Source organism: Galleria mellonella, unplaced genomic scaffold (assembly GCF_026898425.1).
Source record: "Galleria mellonella isolate WM207_F2 unplaced genomic scaffold, CSIRO_AGI_GalMel_v1 utg184, whole genome shotgun sequence".
In the NCBI taxonomy this organism is placed as follows: domain Eukaryota; kingdom Metazoa; phylum Arthropoda; class Insecta; order Lepidoptera; family Pyralidae; genus Galleria; species Galleria mellonella.
Genome location: NW_026442025.1, coordinates 8,924,808 through 8,943,747, shown reverse-complemented (window position 1 = coordinate 8,943,747; position 18,940 = coordinate 8,924,808). Strand labels below are relative to the sequence as shown.

Sequence of the window (18,940 nt, the reverse complement as noted above, 5' to 3'; positions counted from 1 at the left end):
GATATGAATTTAATTTTACTTTCTCTTCTATGCTATAACAAATCGATTTATATACACAAACATTGAGCAAACTATATTACTTATTATTACACATTTGGCGTTTCATTGTTTATGCCTATCCTCATGGGCGATAGACACGACAAATATTATAGTAAAAATAATCAATTATATTGTAGAAGCATATATTTTATTGTGCATTGATATGATTATAGAATTGTTCTGTCCAAAAATAATAACATAAATAATAAATAATATAATAAATACACAAATAAATCTACTAATAACAATTACTTAATAATTATTAAAATATAATTTTTATATTTCAGTATTATATCCTTTTATTTATAGCTACACACTTATCCAACGAAATCCATAGACGGTCAAAGGCTTTTCGACAAGCACGAATTAATTTCCACTTGTAGAACAAATTCGAATAAGTGGAGCACTTCTATTTTACATATACTTCTTTGTCTTCAAAGTCTTTTACAAGCAGCTATAAATGTTTAATTCAAGTAGCTTGACTGTCTATGCATAGACTTAATTTTGTAATGGTACAGCACTAACCGGATATTCGTTATTTTTTTATTATTTTTAGGACTTTGAGGTCGCAGTCTATTCGTTACCTTTTGCACACTTTTTTTTTTGTTTTCATAATTTATCTATTTGATTTATTATTTAACAATGAAAAATGCCTTCAACTAGAATCGATTCTACCCTAAAATTTCCTTACCTCCATTGTCACCCACCATTATTACTAAATGTTATTTAAAAATGTAAACTTTACTACAAGTTTACAAAAATTTATATTCAAAACTATATAATTAGTTTTTCAATTAATGGTTTTAATTCAAAGTATTTATTTCTCGTCACAGAAGCAAAAAATCAAATAGAGAACACATTACAACAAAATTGATGTCTTGGAATTATATTCATACTTATTACTTTTTATGCATTCTGTTATACATAATATGCATAATTATGCAACTTATTTTTAACCAAAAATCAAAAGTATCATATGGACATGTGGATAAAAAAATAGTTTTCTAAATACAGCATCTATAGTAATATCTTTTAAACGCCATCTATTTGTAAATGTAGATATTAGTTCAGTGATGCTATTTTGCGTTTACCGAGCTGACCTCTATAACTGTAATTGAGAATCGAGAGAGATGGCATGCGCGGGGTGTGCGGAGAGAAGATATCCATCCCTCGCCATTTTACGTCAAAAGCTGAACTCAATCAACTAAGCTTCTGTCAGTCGCTGTGTTTGTGTACAGTGTTGTGAAAAATTATCTGTGTCGATGAATATCAATGGGAAATTGTGTTGATCACGGCTCAAAACGATGGGTCGATTGTTGTGTTTGTGGCTCTGATGCATCATTCTATTTGTAATGATGGCCAAGTGTTTGATGAAGTGAAGTGTTTTGTGTCGTATGCTGGCCAGTAACAGCAACAGTGAGATCCTTTCTCTGGATAAATCGTCCCCAAGACGACGGCGAATCATACAACAGGAAGGTGACCCACCATGTCGGCGAAAAATATCCCAGGAGATAAGGTAAAGTGCCTTGTTAGCCAATATCGACAAAGGTCATAATAATATATTGTTTGGGTATAACACTCCTTTCTCTTTATCCTACCTGCTTATTCAAGATGAGTTACTTTGTTTGATACATATTTGTGGAAAATGTTTCCTCATCTGGATTACTTCACAAAATACGAATTATATGTATGTTTTATTATCATGAATAATATTATTTTATTAAGTGATTAATTCCATAAAATACAGGTGAATACATAGTCAAATATTATACATTTCTTAGTCTGAGTAGATCAAATTGAAAATATTCATAATCAATGAGCCACATAAAATATTTATTTACTTTTTAAACTTTAACTAAAAATGGACTCAACACCTTTAATAGCTTTATTTAGCAATCAACCTTAGATAGGAATGATTTAGTATCACAGTGAAAAATAATATTCTTTAGAAAAACAATATATATAATATGTATAGATACAAGACAAGACAACCATTTGAATAGAAACAAAAATCATATAGAAAAATAATATCAACATATATGTGGCCAGACTTCAATTTACATTATGGCTACAAAGAAGTTTCAATAAATGAATGAACAAATTAATTAATGGTGTTAATCTTTATCTATATGAAATGGGAAAAATGTCAGTTTATCCAGCTAAAATACATATGGAAGTGAATTTGTTTTTTCTTATCGTCTCAATGGTTACGAAATAAATATTTTTTAATTTTTATTTTTCATGGTGCAAGCAATCACAGTGAAATTTGGTATACAATAGATAGTACTTAGAATAGAGAACCATATATAATTCTGAGTCTATCCAATTACTATGGTCATGCCCCCATAGTCATTGATAAACTGGTAAGAGAATTAAAAAAGTATATATGAATATTAAATTAATAATTTATATCAAACAGTACATTTAATTTATATGTAACAGTAGATTCCAATTAGCTTCCAGTTAGTTATACAGGTTGTAACCATGTTAATTTTTTTTGCAGAGAAACTTTCATTCTCTTAATGATAAGTATCTAAAATGTTGACTCAAGAATATATGTTACAGTACCAAGGAAATTAAAATCTGTGTATTAATTTATGTTATGAATAGAAAAACATTAAAACAAAATGTCTATAGTGCTATACTTATTCATTAAAAGCAAAAAGTGTATCTCAAAGTATATAATAAATTTGTTTCATAACTATAATCTCTAACAGGGTAGCAAGTATGAAACATATTTTGTAGTTATTAAAATTAAAAAGGTCATAAAAGGTCAGTATTAAGTTTAATTACAGTAGAGATGTGTTAACATACTATTATTACACTATAATATATTGAGCCATATATATAAAAATCCAAAATAAACACTGTACAGTTTGAGTTGCTAACTTGTTTATTTATTATAGCAATAACAAGTTGTGGCCTACTGATAACATTAAGAAGAGATAATAAAAAAATAAACTATTATTAATTTAATTAATTATCTATTTAAAATAACAGAAACATGGAAGTATAATTACTATTGAAAAATGTGTCTCTCATTAACCCTTTCATTAATTATAAATGTTTACAAGTATTAAAAATTAATAAATTGAATAATACTTATGATATGTGACCTATCTGAAATATCATTACAAAATTGTAAACCTCAAAAATTAAAAAGAGCTTTTTAATTTTTGAGGTTTACAATTAAGAGATTTTGTATAAATTGTTTGCATGTGTACGAATGTGTCACTTATTTTCACTCCCATATTTGTTATTTTACTACCATGATAGCAAACAAGCTTACTGCCTATGTAATGATAAACGGTTACCATAGCCTATGGATAGAAATGTCTAGATATTGTTGCAACTTCAATAAGAGTGTGTATTGCTGACCACATTTTGAACCCCATGCTGTAAATCTTTAAACTTTCTCTGGAAGCTCATTCTACAGTTGGAGTATTTGTAGAAAGAAACAAATCTGAAACCAATTAATAATCTAGGATGTTCAAATGAATTCCTTGTTAATGTTGTTAGAAAGGTTATTCATTAACCTACATAATATTATGTTTTCTTTATGGGAGTTGAGAATGAAAGTGGAATTATCATATATTGTGTTATTGTATCATGTCACAGGGTTGGTAATAAATTAATGATGCCTCTGGTGTTACATATTTATTTGGCCTTGGTGTCTGCTCTTATGGCTGACCATTGCTTCATTGTCATCTTTATTGTGCATAAGTAAAAAATAAGATGGAATTGATTTTGTTAAATTAGATACTTTTAGAGATTTTGAATATTACTTTATAGAATTGGCATCAATATTATTTATTTATTGAGGTTTTAAATGAGCTAGTTAAGTTGTATCAGACTCATATTAGGGACAACAGCTAAAATAAAGGTAACAAAGTTTATTAATATATGTATACAATTTATTTTCCATGCGATTTTATCTGCATGATCCCCATATAAAATTACTTAAGTAAATTCGTCTCAATACATACAAAATTTTATAAAAATTGATTGAGATTTTCAGGTGCCAAAAGGTATTAAACTAACTCACTTTCATATTTATAAATATGTATTATTAAGATATATTTAGTAAAGACTTCAAATTAATACAAAAAGAAAAAACAAGGCCAAAATTTTTGTTAAATGATTATATAAATCAGTCCAAAATTGGAAAGTAGGTACTGATGAATCTCGTTCAGTAATAGTATTATAACGGTTTCAGCTCAGTTAGTAGAACATTAGGTTACAGTTATTATTGAATTAAAAAAATGATCATAATTTCCAAGTTCAGTCTAATAATAGGTGTGACGTCATTAGGTGACTAAATAATTCATTGTTCAAACGTCGATTGTCAGTGACGGGCCTGAACCATTAAAAAATCATAATATTATCAACTATAAAAATAGATTTCTTTTCGCTACTTCGGACACGTAAATTTCAGAAGTAGGAAATCAATGAAATATCGAAGTGATTTATTTTATTAGTTCTCTTACTGGCGTATCAAGACAAAGCATACACTGTATTTTAGGTTAGGCATTCAGAAACATAACTGTGAAAACTGCATTCAACTGGGTAGGCAGTAGGTATATTTTGTGTGATGCCGGAACAAACATACAGAGAGACAGACGAAATTGCTTAAAAATATTATTGTTATTTCTATTTCTTTTATTAAGATCCTTCATATCAGTTTTTGTTAAATATCTTACAAATACGAACATTGTCTAGTTACCATTTTATTATATTAGTAAAATAAGTTATTAAAATCATAGAAACATAAGGTTTCTGAGATACAGTGCTATGACAACAAAACAGGCAAAGTCGCACCATAAAGGCGTCTTTGTCTTCTATTTTAATGCGTAACCCTAAAAATTTGTACTATACTACTTGTGTAACGATGGCGCCCTGGAGTGTCAAGAGTTTCTTGGCCGTCTTCGTTATGCGCCTTCCTAAACACGAGACAATTGTTAATCATTACTAAAAGATAACATATTGGCTTAAGCCAATTATTTTATTGATAAAATAATTGGTCGTGAGAAAGTACCGATTATGATTATTCATTGACTTTGCCTCCAAAAACCTCATCAACTGTCATCCGCAATATCCTTACTAGAGGGAGATTTCGTATAAAAGTCGTTTACTTGGGCACCTCTGTCTCATTCGAGTTTCTACTGTAAAGCAGTTGTGTTTGCATGGCTGTTTTGGTTTGAAGGATGTTATTCGGTATGAAGGTATATGACAGTGAATTTACAGGGTATAGAAGAATAACACAGTCCTCAGGAATGGCAACGCATGGAAGGTATCATGGATGAAACAGTATACTTTGTTATGTCTATGATACTGCTCATATTTAAAGGCAACGGTTACCACGTTCCATTAGGTAGGCCGTCAGCTTGTTTGCCATTCTAAGTTGCATAAAAAAAACTATCCTACAACGCGCAGAATATAGTATTATCTATGATATTATTATAACAAGCTTTACCCTATATATTTTCTTGTTTATAATATAGATTTGTTTACCTGAAGAGCCGTCTACTTACGTATGAAGTTGAACTGAAGCGACATCGACAAGTCTTCCGTCTCACCGCTTCGATGAACATCCTTTACGCCTACGCACCTACAGTAAACTGACGCCAATACAAAACTAAAACAACTTTGCATGTTGAAAAACAAATTGTATCGCAATCTAACACGTAACTACCAGAAAATTACGTCTAAAGTATACTTTTGTTTAAATTTAGTATGAGGCAAGTTTTTATTTGCAAAAAAATGACAACACAAACAAATTATAGCGTGCAAGGTATGATGAAGAAAGAACAATAATTAAAATAGGTCACAATACAAAAGATATAATGAACTATATATTTACAAAAATATTTTATAATTTGAATTTTAGTAATTGTCTCCCAAATTAGTCTGAAGTAACTGTATTTTAGAAGATTTATAGAAGCTAGAGTCTTCTTAGTAGTGTATTCGAAATACAATGATACCCTCCATTATTAAAAAAATCTACCAAAACATTGTATGTCACTGGTTTACTGCTTGCTAATTTAACTTGTTGATCCTTTGGTTGGAATATTCGTTCATGTTAGTGCTCGTATAAATATTTATCATATATGGAGAACTAATGAGAAACGGAGAGAAGGAACTGTTGGTCTGTTAATTAGATGGGAAGCTTAATCTATTACTAACAATCTCTTTAACTGGATGAACAATGAAACTAAGGCACGTCACGTAACGTTTGAAGTAACAAAAAGATGTCAAAAAATATAGATATATATCAAAAAGAGAATGAAAAAGAGTAATATAGTAATACAAATATATAATAAATAAATAAATTATATATATATATATATATATAATATTGTGTATAAAAAAGGCCCACTGGCAAAATTGTCAGCAACAGTTCCAAAGGGGTACCTTTGGAACTGCTGACAAATACAGACAGACAGTTGGAGAGTGACTTAATTTGATATAGAGATAAACTCAAATTATGTTACTGGGAGGCAAAGAATGCAAGGATTAGCACTTAAGCGGTAGGACCAATCCGTATGGTAGTCTAGGAGTGAGGAATATTTACAGCAGTGAGCAATAAATGGCTCCCCTTTAATGTGGCAATCTTTTACAGAATAGACCGTTTTTTTACGCACAGTGGAACGGATGTTATTTTGTATGGTATAAAAATAAATGCCTATAAAAAATAAAATAATTATGTGTATCCATACAGTAAATCTAATGTTAAAAGGTTACTCAGCTTATACTGGATGCCTGATTGATCATTCTCTCTCAAAATTATATAATGAGCCAAAAATAAAAAAAAATAAAAATGATTTATTCACATTACCCTCAAAAACTTTATACCAATGACCGGGAGTATAACTGTCCATTGAAACGGATCTTCTATTTCTATATAGTTAACGCTTCCACACTTGATATTTCTGATTCTATTAAAGTTGTAAAAGTAGGTTAATGCAATCCGGCCGAATCACGGCTTATGCGAGTTGAGAATACCCATCCTTTGTTAGAATAAGCCAGTGGTCGCATTTGCGGGGCGGGGTGGCGAAGTAAAATGTAATTACACATTATAGCAACATATATATTTTATAATTCCTGTACCATTTTGGCTGAAATTTTTTTTCGATTAAATGGAATTCAGACCTTTTAATTTTAATTTTTCACTTGCGATTTTTCTTTATAGAGAATATTGTTTGAAAAATTTTTGGAAAATTTTTATCAAGTCTCGATTATTTCACGATATGCTAATCCATCTTTATTTGCAACTTTTGTCAATTTACCATTATAATAAATATTGTACGAGATCACAAGGAGCTAATAAATAATGCCGGTACTAATCTACCATAACTCAACATCTTTTCCTTGGGTTTCACTGCCTTCGAGGTCAAACTATCGAAGCGAACATTTCCAATTACCATAAACTGTAATAGACTTATCACAAGTTAGATAGAATCCGATACAGAATCTCTATATTTGTGTAATGATTTATATAGTCAAGTTATCTGTTTTCTGTTGTCCTCGTCGATATCTTTCTGTGAATTCACGATATTTATATAATTTTAGATTTTACCAATGTTTAGCGAGGATCTTTGTTGCATTACTAACGTTGTAGTCGCCTGCTTACTTTTAATCCATTTCTTATATAATAGCTTTTTTTCTCAATGGAGTCTTTAGTCTTCAATCAAAGACCTACTCATAATGTTTCAAGAACAGATGCAAACCAATAATGCATTATATTCATTTATGGCATTTGACCCATCCATGACATAGATTGTAGTGTATAGTTGAAAATATAGGTGTTTATCTCGAAAATTATTTTAAAGAATTTTGTATAGTTACGTATATGCTATTTGAGAGAAGAGTCATGGATCTTTGAAACCGGTATGTTAGTAAGAGTTGAAAAAGTGAACTTTCATTCACTTAACTAGTCTTCTCCTTCTTCTTTTCAGTAATGGCAATTGATCGTTATTTTTACAATCATTTCTGTTAGCGTCATGTATAAGAGATTCATATAGGAAATGGAAATTATATCTAAATGACTTGTCCAGTTTTGGACTTTTTGGTATAAAAACTGAAAAAGACAACACAATATCGGTTAGTGACTTAAATAGTCTCGAGATTTGTATATAATAATAGAAGCGCCGGCACTGGTTTTCAGAGGAAAACCCCGAGAGTTCATTGCGGGGTAGGCCTCTGCCTACTTACTTGACATAGAGATAGATAGGACCAATAAATCTAGAGAAAACATTTTTAATATCAAAATTAGACTTTTAAATAAATTAAATTCTCACTTTTGAGTTCATATATATACAAAATCTTATAATTTTAATCTAACTGCAATGTAATATCAAAATGAAATTTCTAAGTAATCCCACAACGGGATCCATTTTCCTCAGCAATTAAGATATTAATCTGACGTGTAATTAAGCAGGAGAAAATTATAATTTGACTAAAATCGAGGTACTGATTAATATTAGGAACAGAAAAGTTTGAAGGAAATTAATTCGACAGTTAACGAAATATTTTAGCACAGATGTCTTATTACCCTATAGAAGAGTTTCTGATTGGCACCAATGAAACTGTTATAAATTTGTAAGAGCAGACAACTCGGGCGTTAGCTAATCTCAAACCGACTTTAATGATTCCTTTTTTAATTTTTACATTAGAATTGGTAATCTTTATAGTTAGATTATATTATTACTCCTATATTTAACTTTATTTGTTGCAGCTAAATTAAACTGGAGCTTCAATATTCAAATCTATATTATAAATTTTTACCTTTATATGTTTGTTTAAATATTTTTAAAGTTCACTATTTTACATGTCTCCAGAAAAGTCTTCTTAAACCGCGTAATGTTTAGTAAAAAAAAAAAACGGAATAGGTATGAATTAAATAAAAAATTAGTCTAGAAATCACTAAGAAATTGGTGTTCATCTAGAAAATTTGCAATGTACATGTTATCTTTTTGAAGTTTATTAAAAAGCTATGATATTTAAGAGTTGCCTAGTTAAATAAATAAATGGCCAGACAGACAAATAGACGTGCCAATTAATTTAAATTAGCAATAACGGAATGAAAGGTGAATAAGTCAGGTTAATTGGCCCGTCAAGACGAATTCAAAAGGAATTGACAAGGAGGTCCACATGATAGCATATATTATTAGTAACGTCGCCGTTAGTTCTTGTCACTAACGATCCGCTATTTCTCTAAACGCAAAAGTATAGTTCAATATAACAATTCATATTTAGATGCAGATGTCGTTGGATTTCAAACCGCCAATTTGTATCAAAATCTTCTCAAAAAGTCCAAAAAGTTACGGTTTTATACCATAAAACCGCAACAAACAAGCTCTTTCTTGCATAAATTAATGAGGAACGTAATGAAGTAATCATGTGATTTCAGAATACCCAGACATTGTTCCAGTGAAACAATTGGATCACATCTCTAAGTAGGTTACATGATACATTCACAGCTGATCATGGCGACCTCGGCTTGGGGTTAACGATCCACAATTATGACAAGATGAGTCTTGCAACTGGATTCGAACAATGGCCGGTTAACAGTAACCGCCGCGTTTCGTCACAGTATAACCATTGCCAAACGGTTCCCTTGCTCCACATTGTGATTTGCCACTTTTATGGTGTTCTACAAGGTAACCTGCCGGGTTAACGTTCCGGCATAATTATTTGATTGGTTTCGGAGTTTCTTAACCGCTATAGCGCTTTTAGTTTTTGCGTTAATATCGCGCGATCACGGCACTGTGATTTGAAGTTTTTCAATCAATCACATTTTATTTTTATACAGTTTTTTTTGCAAGGTGCCTTTTTAAGTACTATTGTACCTTTTCTCTCGTGAAGTAGCAATAGATATTTTTGGATTTTGATTCGAATAGCCTTCATTAATAAAAGAATGTACTTATTCCGTTTATGATACAAGAGTGACGGATAACACAGAAGCCCCATGGTAAACATAGTAAATTTTGGACCATATCCATGATATTTGTTCATTGCAATAAGCTATGTTTACATCAGACGAGACGTCAACATTTCTCTTTTTATTGAAAAGCAGAAACTATTATTCATTGATGTAATAGTACTAATATTACATGACACGTAATATTTTATGTGTCAAGGGAACATTGAAAAAGAATTTCTGGAAATATCCTCTGGATTTAGTAATGCAAGTTTTGGTTCATGAAGATGAAATGACGGGTGCATCTATGCTAATGGTATACAATGCAACAATGAGGATAAACTGGATTCTTGGGAGACTCCTGGAGGTCGATTTGACGGTAGTATTTGATAATAATATACTATCAAAAGGGACTACTAATATTCAGACTACAGATTCGAGCAAAACCATAGCTGTTAAATAAATCCGGTCGAAATAATAAGCAAAGAAAAAATAATATCAGGATAAAATGTTCGTTATTAAGCTGCTTGTTTACCTAACCCGTTTCTATTAGGCACTAATTTTTGTTACTTTTATCTTACAAGACCCCGAATAACGTTCACCCAGTTACAATTTAATAATGTTTTCCCTGCTGTATTCGCCTTAATTTTAGCTAGCTGTAGCCTGTATCTAGCAGTTAAGATTTAAATTGGGATAAAAAATATCCTATGTGTTAATCTAGGACATGGTGTATCTATGTACCAAATTTTCATATCCATTTAGCTATTTAAACGTGGTCAGATCACAGACATCTAAATATTTTTAAACTTATATGTTTATAATTTTAGTGATATTAGGATATTATATAGGATTATTTAATTCTGTTTATACTATAAACTAGCTGTATCCAGCGGTTTAGCTCGCGTAAATCATTATAAAATTTAAAGTATGCTCTGTGTTAGGATACAACAAACCCAAGTATAAAATTTTATAGAAATCCGTTGAGTAATTTAAGTGTGATTGAGTGATAAAGGTACTATTACAAATATGCAAACTTCTAAATTTTTTTATGTAACTAAAAATGGCAAACAAGCTGACTGCCCACCTGATGGAAAGTGGTAACCGTCGCTTATAGACATGAGTAATATCATGGACATAACAGAGTATATGTTACTGTTTCGCCCATGACACCCCCCATGCGTTCCTGAGAACTCAGGTGTTATTCCTCTGTATCCTGTAAATTCACTGCCATATCCCACCCTTCAAACCGATCACAGCCATATAAACACAACTGCTTCACGGCAGAAACACGAATGGGACAGAGGTGCCCAAGCAAACGACTTTTGTTCAGTCTTCCTCTGGTGCAAATATCTTTACAAACTTTCACATTTATAATATTAGTAGGCTGTAATCCTACTGAATTATGTAGCACGTAATATTTTGTACAGTTTTACGTAGTTTGTATTAAAATTTAACCTTTCTGAATCAAATGTGTCTAAAGATTAGCATTATTTATTTTTTTACACTACTAGGTATTCATATTAATATTTTTCCTTTATTTTAAACATGAACATTATATAATTAAAGATTTTTAATGGGTGAAAATGGTATGGTAGCCCCGCCTGCGCTAACGGGATACGCTGGCGGAGCACCAGTGAAGGGTGATCGATGAGAATGAAAACAGGCCAGTTAGCTCATCATGTTGAATTCATCAGGAATTAACCATGATAGTTTCCAGGGGAAACCGCGAGGAGGTCGACCTGGTTGGGTATATTGCTAGCAATGGGATTCTCAGTCTCCATTATTAACAATCCCTTTCCCCCCTATAATTAAAGATTACGTCCCACAGAAAAAAAAACTCGACTCCAATTGTAACAAAATATTAAACTTTAAAATTATTATTAATAACTGATTTTGGGAAAATTTCTATAGTTAATAATATTGTATGTATTTTAAAATTTTTTAATAATACATTAGCGGACTTATTCCATAGAAGGATTTCTTACAGTCAACCTGAATGGAATGTTCGAAGGTGAAAGTTGTACAGTCTAAGACAAAATTCTAACATACCTACTTAACACAATACATATTATAATCCTTACTTATATATACATAAGAAAGTAAGTTTATTTGTTTGTTGGTACCTTAATGACTAAAACCTATCGTTCCATATTTACTACTACTATTTATCAGGGGGAATGGGATTGTTAGTAATGGGATTAAATAGTCCTATTACTAGTAATATAGTCTGTCAGATCGACCTTCACGTGGTTCTCCCTGGAAACCTGGTTAATTTTAGTTGAATTCGTCAGGATGGGCTAACTGACCTGCTTTCATCCTCATCTGTCATTTCTCGCAGGTAATTCGCCAGTGTATACCGCTAGCTCAGGCGGGGTTACCATACCATTATCACTCATTAAAAAAAAAAAACTATTATTTATCCCGATCATGCGGACTAAATCGCGATTAAAAGCTAGTGAAATTTAAATAATTAAATACTGTGCGCCTGTGAACTTATCCACCTGAATCACGATATCAACGATTATCAAGAACACAAAGTGATTAAACTTTATCTATTATTAAACGTTATAACCGTGCATGTATGTTATTAGTAAGCACGGGTATTTACTGACCTTAATCATGTAACATGATATATTTCGTTTTCTCTCCAAACAAACCAGTCTTTACGGCTTTAAGCATTCATTTGTGAAATGAGAGCTACGTAAGTGTGTTTAGCGACACAACGCACAATACATAAGACAGAGTTGGCGCGGTTACATAATTATGGTAATGTTCGGTCGCCTCATCACAGCCTGTTAAGCATGTATGATGATTGATGACGTAAACGCCGGATGTGTCTTTGTTTATTATACTTATTTTTTGAGCGACTTCAAAAGGATTAAGTTTTAAATTCGCCTGTATTTTTGGCCGACTTTAAAAAAGAAGGAATTGTATTTTTTTTTTATGTTCCTCATAACTCCGTCATTTATAAACGGATATGGAAAAACTTTTTTCATTTGAAAGAATATACTTACTTTCCAATAATCGGTCCCATAGAAATTTCATCAAATTTGGCTTAGTACTTTATAAATCAAAATACCTAGCTGGTATTGCCACGATTGAATTTAGAGTTTTTTTTTTGTGGAACAAAATCAACCTTTTATTGTAAAGAATAGAATGGTGGAACAAGTAAGTTTGATAAAATTTACTTGTTTCACCCATTGGATATAAATTTTTTCATTATTGAAATCTTGTTCAAAAAACTTTGTGCTATGTACTGATTTAGCAGTGCTAGTAATATCTATGGCTATCTAGTAGTTAAATCTGACTTGCAGAATATGCCCCTGTCTCCCTATCTTCCGTATAAGTAACCGTAAATTCCCTTGAGAGATCCTTTTAATGTTCCCCACATTGTTTTTCGGTACATTTTATCGCCTCCGCAGACGAGGGGTGTATTGTCCGCGTAGGACAAAATTTCCCTTTGTGTCAGCTGCGTACTTGCACTGACACGTATGCATTGTAGCTGTAAAAGGTTTGATCGGATAAAGAAAAAAGGAAGAAAATCCAAAGTAAAAATATATGTTAGGTATTTTTAATAGATTTATTAGGGATTAACCTACTCGCATAAAAATATTAAATAGTTTTAAAAAATGTAATAATATTTTAAAATTCATAGAAAAAAAAAGTGAAATAGAACCTCAACATACTTCCCTACCCCTTTACGATGATATCGCAGACAGCGAACGGATACACAAATTTATATTTTATATTTACTATAAAGTCACAATTAAACATCACAACTCATAAGTTCAGACAGCGCCAGACAGCGAGGTACCTATTGTTCCATATTGTAATGAAGGAAAACGTACGCCAAGGATTGTCTCTCATCTTCATAGTCCTTTTAGTAATTTGGTTTGGGAAATGGTTATTTTTACTCAGTAAAATCAGTAGTAGTGAATAACGTTAGCATTTGTCTCTGTAGCTTTCTCTTTGTAGCTAGAAACCGTTGTGTGTGCCAAATAATGGCAATTTCCCCTTTTCTAAATATGAATAAAAACGTCAGTATTTTCATGCGAAATTTAAACTAAGCTAGACCATATCGACTTTCGTTTACGACTTGTCTGGAAAAAAAAGAAGTGAGCTATTATGTAGCGGTTTGCGTCTATGGACTATACATCTATGGACACAACATCCATCCAAAAATAAAATAAATATGTAACAATTTTCTAAATTTGTGTATAATATGAACATAATACGTCTATCCAAAAATAGCAGTGTCTACTCTGAATATTTTATATATAATGAATCATGGTTTAAATTAAATTACTTGAAAACAATATAGTAAATAAATATTGTCTCTTGTCGTGATGTCAACGATTTATTGCAAATTTTCGTGTGCTCTCGTTTTTTCTAACATTCAGCTCGGCCTAGATTTTTGAGGTCGACTTAGGGCTTAGAGGGTTAGTATTGACTAAAGACAACATTAATTCAATATCTATACTAGTCACACTAATGTCGACCGCAGTGGCGCAGTGGTAGACACTCTGTGAAAATGATGGATTAGATACTCAATCGGTCCAATTTAGAAAACGAAATTGATGTGTTCTAGATTGTGTCCTTAAATTTCGTTGCCTAGTTTCTCATAACTCAAGGCACCCTGACATAGACTACGTAATTGGTATGATCATGTAAAAAATTGTAACAATATTTGGATATTTGTTTCTCAATCACATTTAACCGACTGAACAGATTCCAATGAGATTTTGTACACAGATTGACCATGTCCTAGTTTGTTACATTGTAGGTATACTTTATCCAAATTCTGAGAGCAAAATTGCGGTTTTAAGCTAGTAATGCAATAATGACTTCATGTGCGACACATTTTTTGCGTGACTTGTGTTTTTATTCCGGTGCGTGACGAGCTAGTAACGGTACGAGTAGTTAACGATACTATCTCAACACGATTACTTATGAAATGTTCTGTTTTAGTTAGCATTTAGTATGAAGATTTTAATATTTCTTGGTCGGTCAAAATTTATAGATGTCCGGTCAAAGTAGTTTTGAACTGGCCAAGCAAATGTCGCGCACTTTGAGATCAAAGATGTATTAAATAGTAAGTTATTTTGAATGTACTTTATTTGGACACATACAAAACTGCACTTTATTTAATAAGATTTAAGTTATATTTCTTTCTTTGTTCTAAAGGTTTTTAATTCGTCAGTTTTTATTTTTTGTGGCTTTGCTATGCGATTACGTCGCCAATTCTGAACCGATTTCCGCAATTATTTTGTAATCGATAGGGTTCCTGCTTGTTGTTAAACATAATCTATATAGACACGCGATGCCGCGTTCTAAATTTAAATATTTTCAATCCAATGCAATTACGAAACTTCTCTTCGTTCATTGATGTGAGTGTGTTCGCGACTGAATTTTTTTTATTGAGTAAACTATACTGGTACATATACTAGGCGTTCACAAATTGTAACATGATTGACGGATGGTAGGCGTATATAAAGGGGCAAAGTATATCGCAGCTGACTCATAATCTTGCAGTCATTGAGGGCCGTTCACACTAACAGTCTGCTTTTGTAATGATCGCCCACGGCAACACTTAATGAGTTGTTACCTACAATATAATGGTGACTGGCTTCAAATGTACTTTAGTCAAAACTTTTCATAATAAAATTGCCTGTTGCCTGGGGCATTGTCCTGTTGCCCTCGGGCATGACACTCGTTTCTTTTAAAAGTAAGTTTTATTTATAGTACAACTAATTAAAAGACTAGAAGTAATTTCCGATTAAAATATTGATGGTTCACCCAAAATTCAATTTCCAAAAGTACCAATGTATTTGTAGATAAGTAAGGTACATGATTTAAACAGGATTAGGGTACAGCAGTTCTGACAGCCCGTTAATAAGAACGTTGCACCCTTGTTAGTTTTACACCGACCCCTCCATGTAATCTTGCAAAGCGTGTAAATAAGTTTTACTTCATACCCTATATTTAGGCAACTTTGACATCCGATGTATGCCAAGCTTGTGATCACATATTTTATTTTCACAGTAATGAGCAAATTTAATGTCGCTCAGCAAATTACCTTCAGTGGAAAGCGTTCGCTTATATGCACAAGTGATATAAAATGAGTTGAAAAGGTTCTGTGATCGGAGGCAGACGTTTTTCCATTAGGAGGCTGCCGGCAGTCTCACTCGGGCCATTACGTCGCAAATGGCTCGAGCAAGAGCCCGCGGAATTCTCGCGCGATTCTGCTTTATCCACGCTGAATATTTTATTCCAAATTCTGCAGAGTATGACGGGTGACACACTTTACATAATTCTTCAATCAACACAACATTGAGATCGAGGCTCGGTTTCTCGTATGTACAACTACTATATCGGACATCGAGTACATTCCTACCGAGAACGTACATCCGTCACTTATTGAAGAGAAGTTTGCTAAGTACATTGTGAGCCACAAAAAAAACCGTGGCAAACAAACCGATAAACGATGAGACGTTTTATAGACACATTGGATAAAAATTTAAATCAGATCAAAGATGACACAAAGTCGTCCTCATAAAATCAATATACGACAAAAACGGAAGTAAACGCTGTCGAGTGCAAGAATAATTTATTATCAAATTAGGTACAGAATTGGACACATAATTGCGTTACACAGCCATAAAAAAATATAAACGACTTAAGAACCTCCTTATATTGGATTTTGTTTAAAAATATTAAGAAATCATTCATTTTTTATCTACTGATGTGGCAAGTTAGCCCCGGTCACTGCATAGAATAGGCCACCCCTTCCTTTCCCGTGGGTGTCGTAAGAGTCAACTAAGGGAGGACGAGGGATGGATAGCAACGTCCCTCTTGAAACATCTCTAAAACCTAACTGCGGTTGCCAATCCGCCTGCCAAGCAACTACTGGCAAAAACTCCTAAGGGGGAGACTTATGCAGCAGCAGTGTCAGCAGTGGATAATTAAAGGCTGATATTATGATGATAATGATGTAGAAAATACATCACATTGTCATTATATTCCAACAAACCGCTAATGACTTACGTCATAACTACTTAATTATTTTTATTATGATTATAATAAACATGATGACATAATAGATATTATTCTTCTAAAACTAAATACTTTTTGGTGTGATCTCAAATAATATATCATCAATCATCAGAATTAGGGTAACTACTGTATTAGGACAGAACCTGATGACTAGAGTCTAAAGTCTGAAGACTAGAGTTATAGTACTATTTGTAATTCTGACTATTATTCGGAAGAATTGATAAAAAGTTCCCATTATTTATTTCCATATAGAAATATAGTCATCGTACACCAAATCTCAATTTAATTCGTTCAGCTATTTAAACGTGATTCAATATTAAAAAATTAAACCACATCTTTACAAACTTTCAAACTTATAATAGTAAAAGGATATTATTTTTATTTTTGTAATTTTAAAAGGTAGTTGGTTTATGACTATAATTACTACCATTACGACCTTGGAAAACGTCCTTTATATCGAGCACGCTGTGTGAAGGATTCTTGATTACGTACGGGTCTAATGTTTATTTACTGAATCTAGAATGTTATATTTAATTAAATGTAATGTTTTTCTTTTAATTTTACTACAATATAATTCACAGATACAAATTGAAATCTTTTGTTTACAGTAGAATATATAAACAGCTACCTATTTCTATTATTTAATAATGTTCATGAGAATAGAGCTACTTAATATCAATTTGTTAATATATAGTTTCTTCAACTAAACCTATTGTAAAACTAATTGGAATTATAACCCCTCACCCTTAACATCGTGTGCATTTGATTTGTCCGTTTGCATGACTCACTGGAAAGCCAAGGGTGCACTACATAATTTATGAACACACATGACCAACTAGACATCCACTTGCATCAAAGACGCGTCAATTAAAGTTTTTACTATATTCGTAAAAGCACCGACTTCGTAATATTATTGTTATATTTTTTAATTATTTTGTTCTGAGAAAGTTCTCAACTAAACAATGTTATGAAAACACTTCTAGTAAAGCAATGCACTAGAAGATCTACAGTCTTCTATTGTTCATTTTTTTATTTACTTTAATAGATAATAAATGACTATCTTACTTTTTTATGGGATCTCAAGTCGGAGATTCCACCAATTCTAGTTTACCAATCTTACTACTAATTCTTTATCTGTCGTATAGTTTCTAGTTTCTTATTTGTAAAAAAGTTCCAATTCTATCCTTTTTTGCTATAATCCAAATATTGCTTTTGTTCTTTTATTTACTGTCAGACTTTTCCAAAATTACATTTTCTTCAATAAATGTACAATCTAAAAATTCGACTGCTTTTATAACATTACATTATACGCCTTGTAATTTTCCTTGTTTTGTATCTAACATCGTTCTTCTTTATTTGCAGGTAAATACTGGACGCTGACAAATGAAAAGGTTTCTACTAAATTGATTTTTTCCTTTCTACTCGCAATTGATCCGATAAAAGTGTTCTCCAGACAAAGAGCCGTAAAGATTAAGGTGACTTATCAAGTAACGTAATGCGTTGTAAAGAGATATACCAATAATCCTTACTAATGCCACGGGGCCGTCTCCCTTTTTCCAATATGTGCCGTTATGGCGTAAAAGTCGAGGGGTGCATTCTGAAGTGCAGGCAATAATCCCTTCTAACGTGACTGTCGCGTGCGTTACCCCCTAGAGGGCGTTGTGCAATTTTATTTCTCCCCAGCAGTAAATCGCTCGGGACCCGTATCTCATGTGACTACACAACCGAAGCTTCAATACTAGCCTGTGACATTATTGCAGTGAAGGAAAATACTTTCATGTTGTTTTAAACGGTATAAGTTTATATGTTTGTTAAAGATACTTCGTTGTCTTTGTTAGTTAATGAATAGTTATTTATCTAATACCTCTTGATACTGAATCATACATCAAATAAAATAGGCGAATAATATTTCTAAGATCCTGCAGTTTC

General features: G+C 32.0%; 1 protein-coding gene across 1 annotated transcript in view; it reads left to right on the top strand.

The window, feature by feature from the left end:
• Positions 1-1,172: 1,172 nt before the first annotated feature.
• The window catches only part of LOC113512155 (ubiquitin-like protein 3), a 154,578-nt gene continuing 136,810 nt past the window's right edge, over positions 1,173-18,940 (top strand). Inside the window, exon 1 of the mRNA XM_052893941.1 lies at positions 1,173-1,555. Within this exon, the coding sequence (XP_052749901.1) occupies positions 1,526-1,555 (30 nt within the window). The 5' untranslated portion in view covers positions 1,173-1,525. The remainder of the gene's footprint in view (positions 1,556-18,940) is intronic.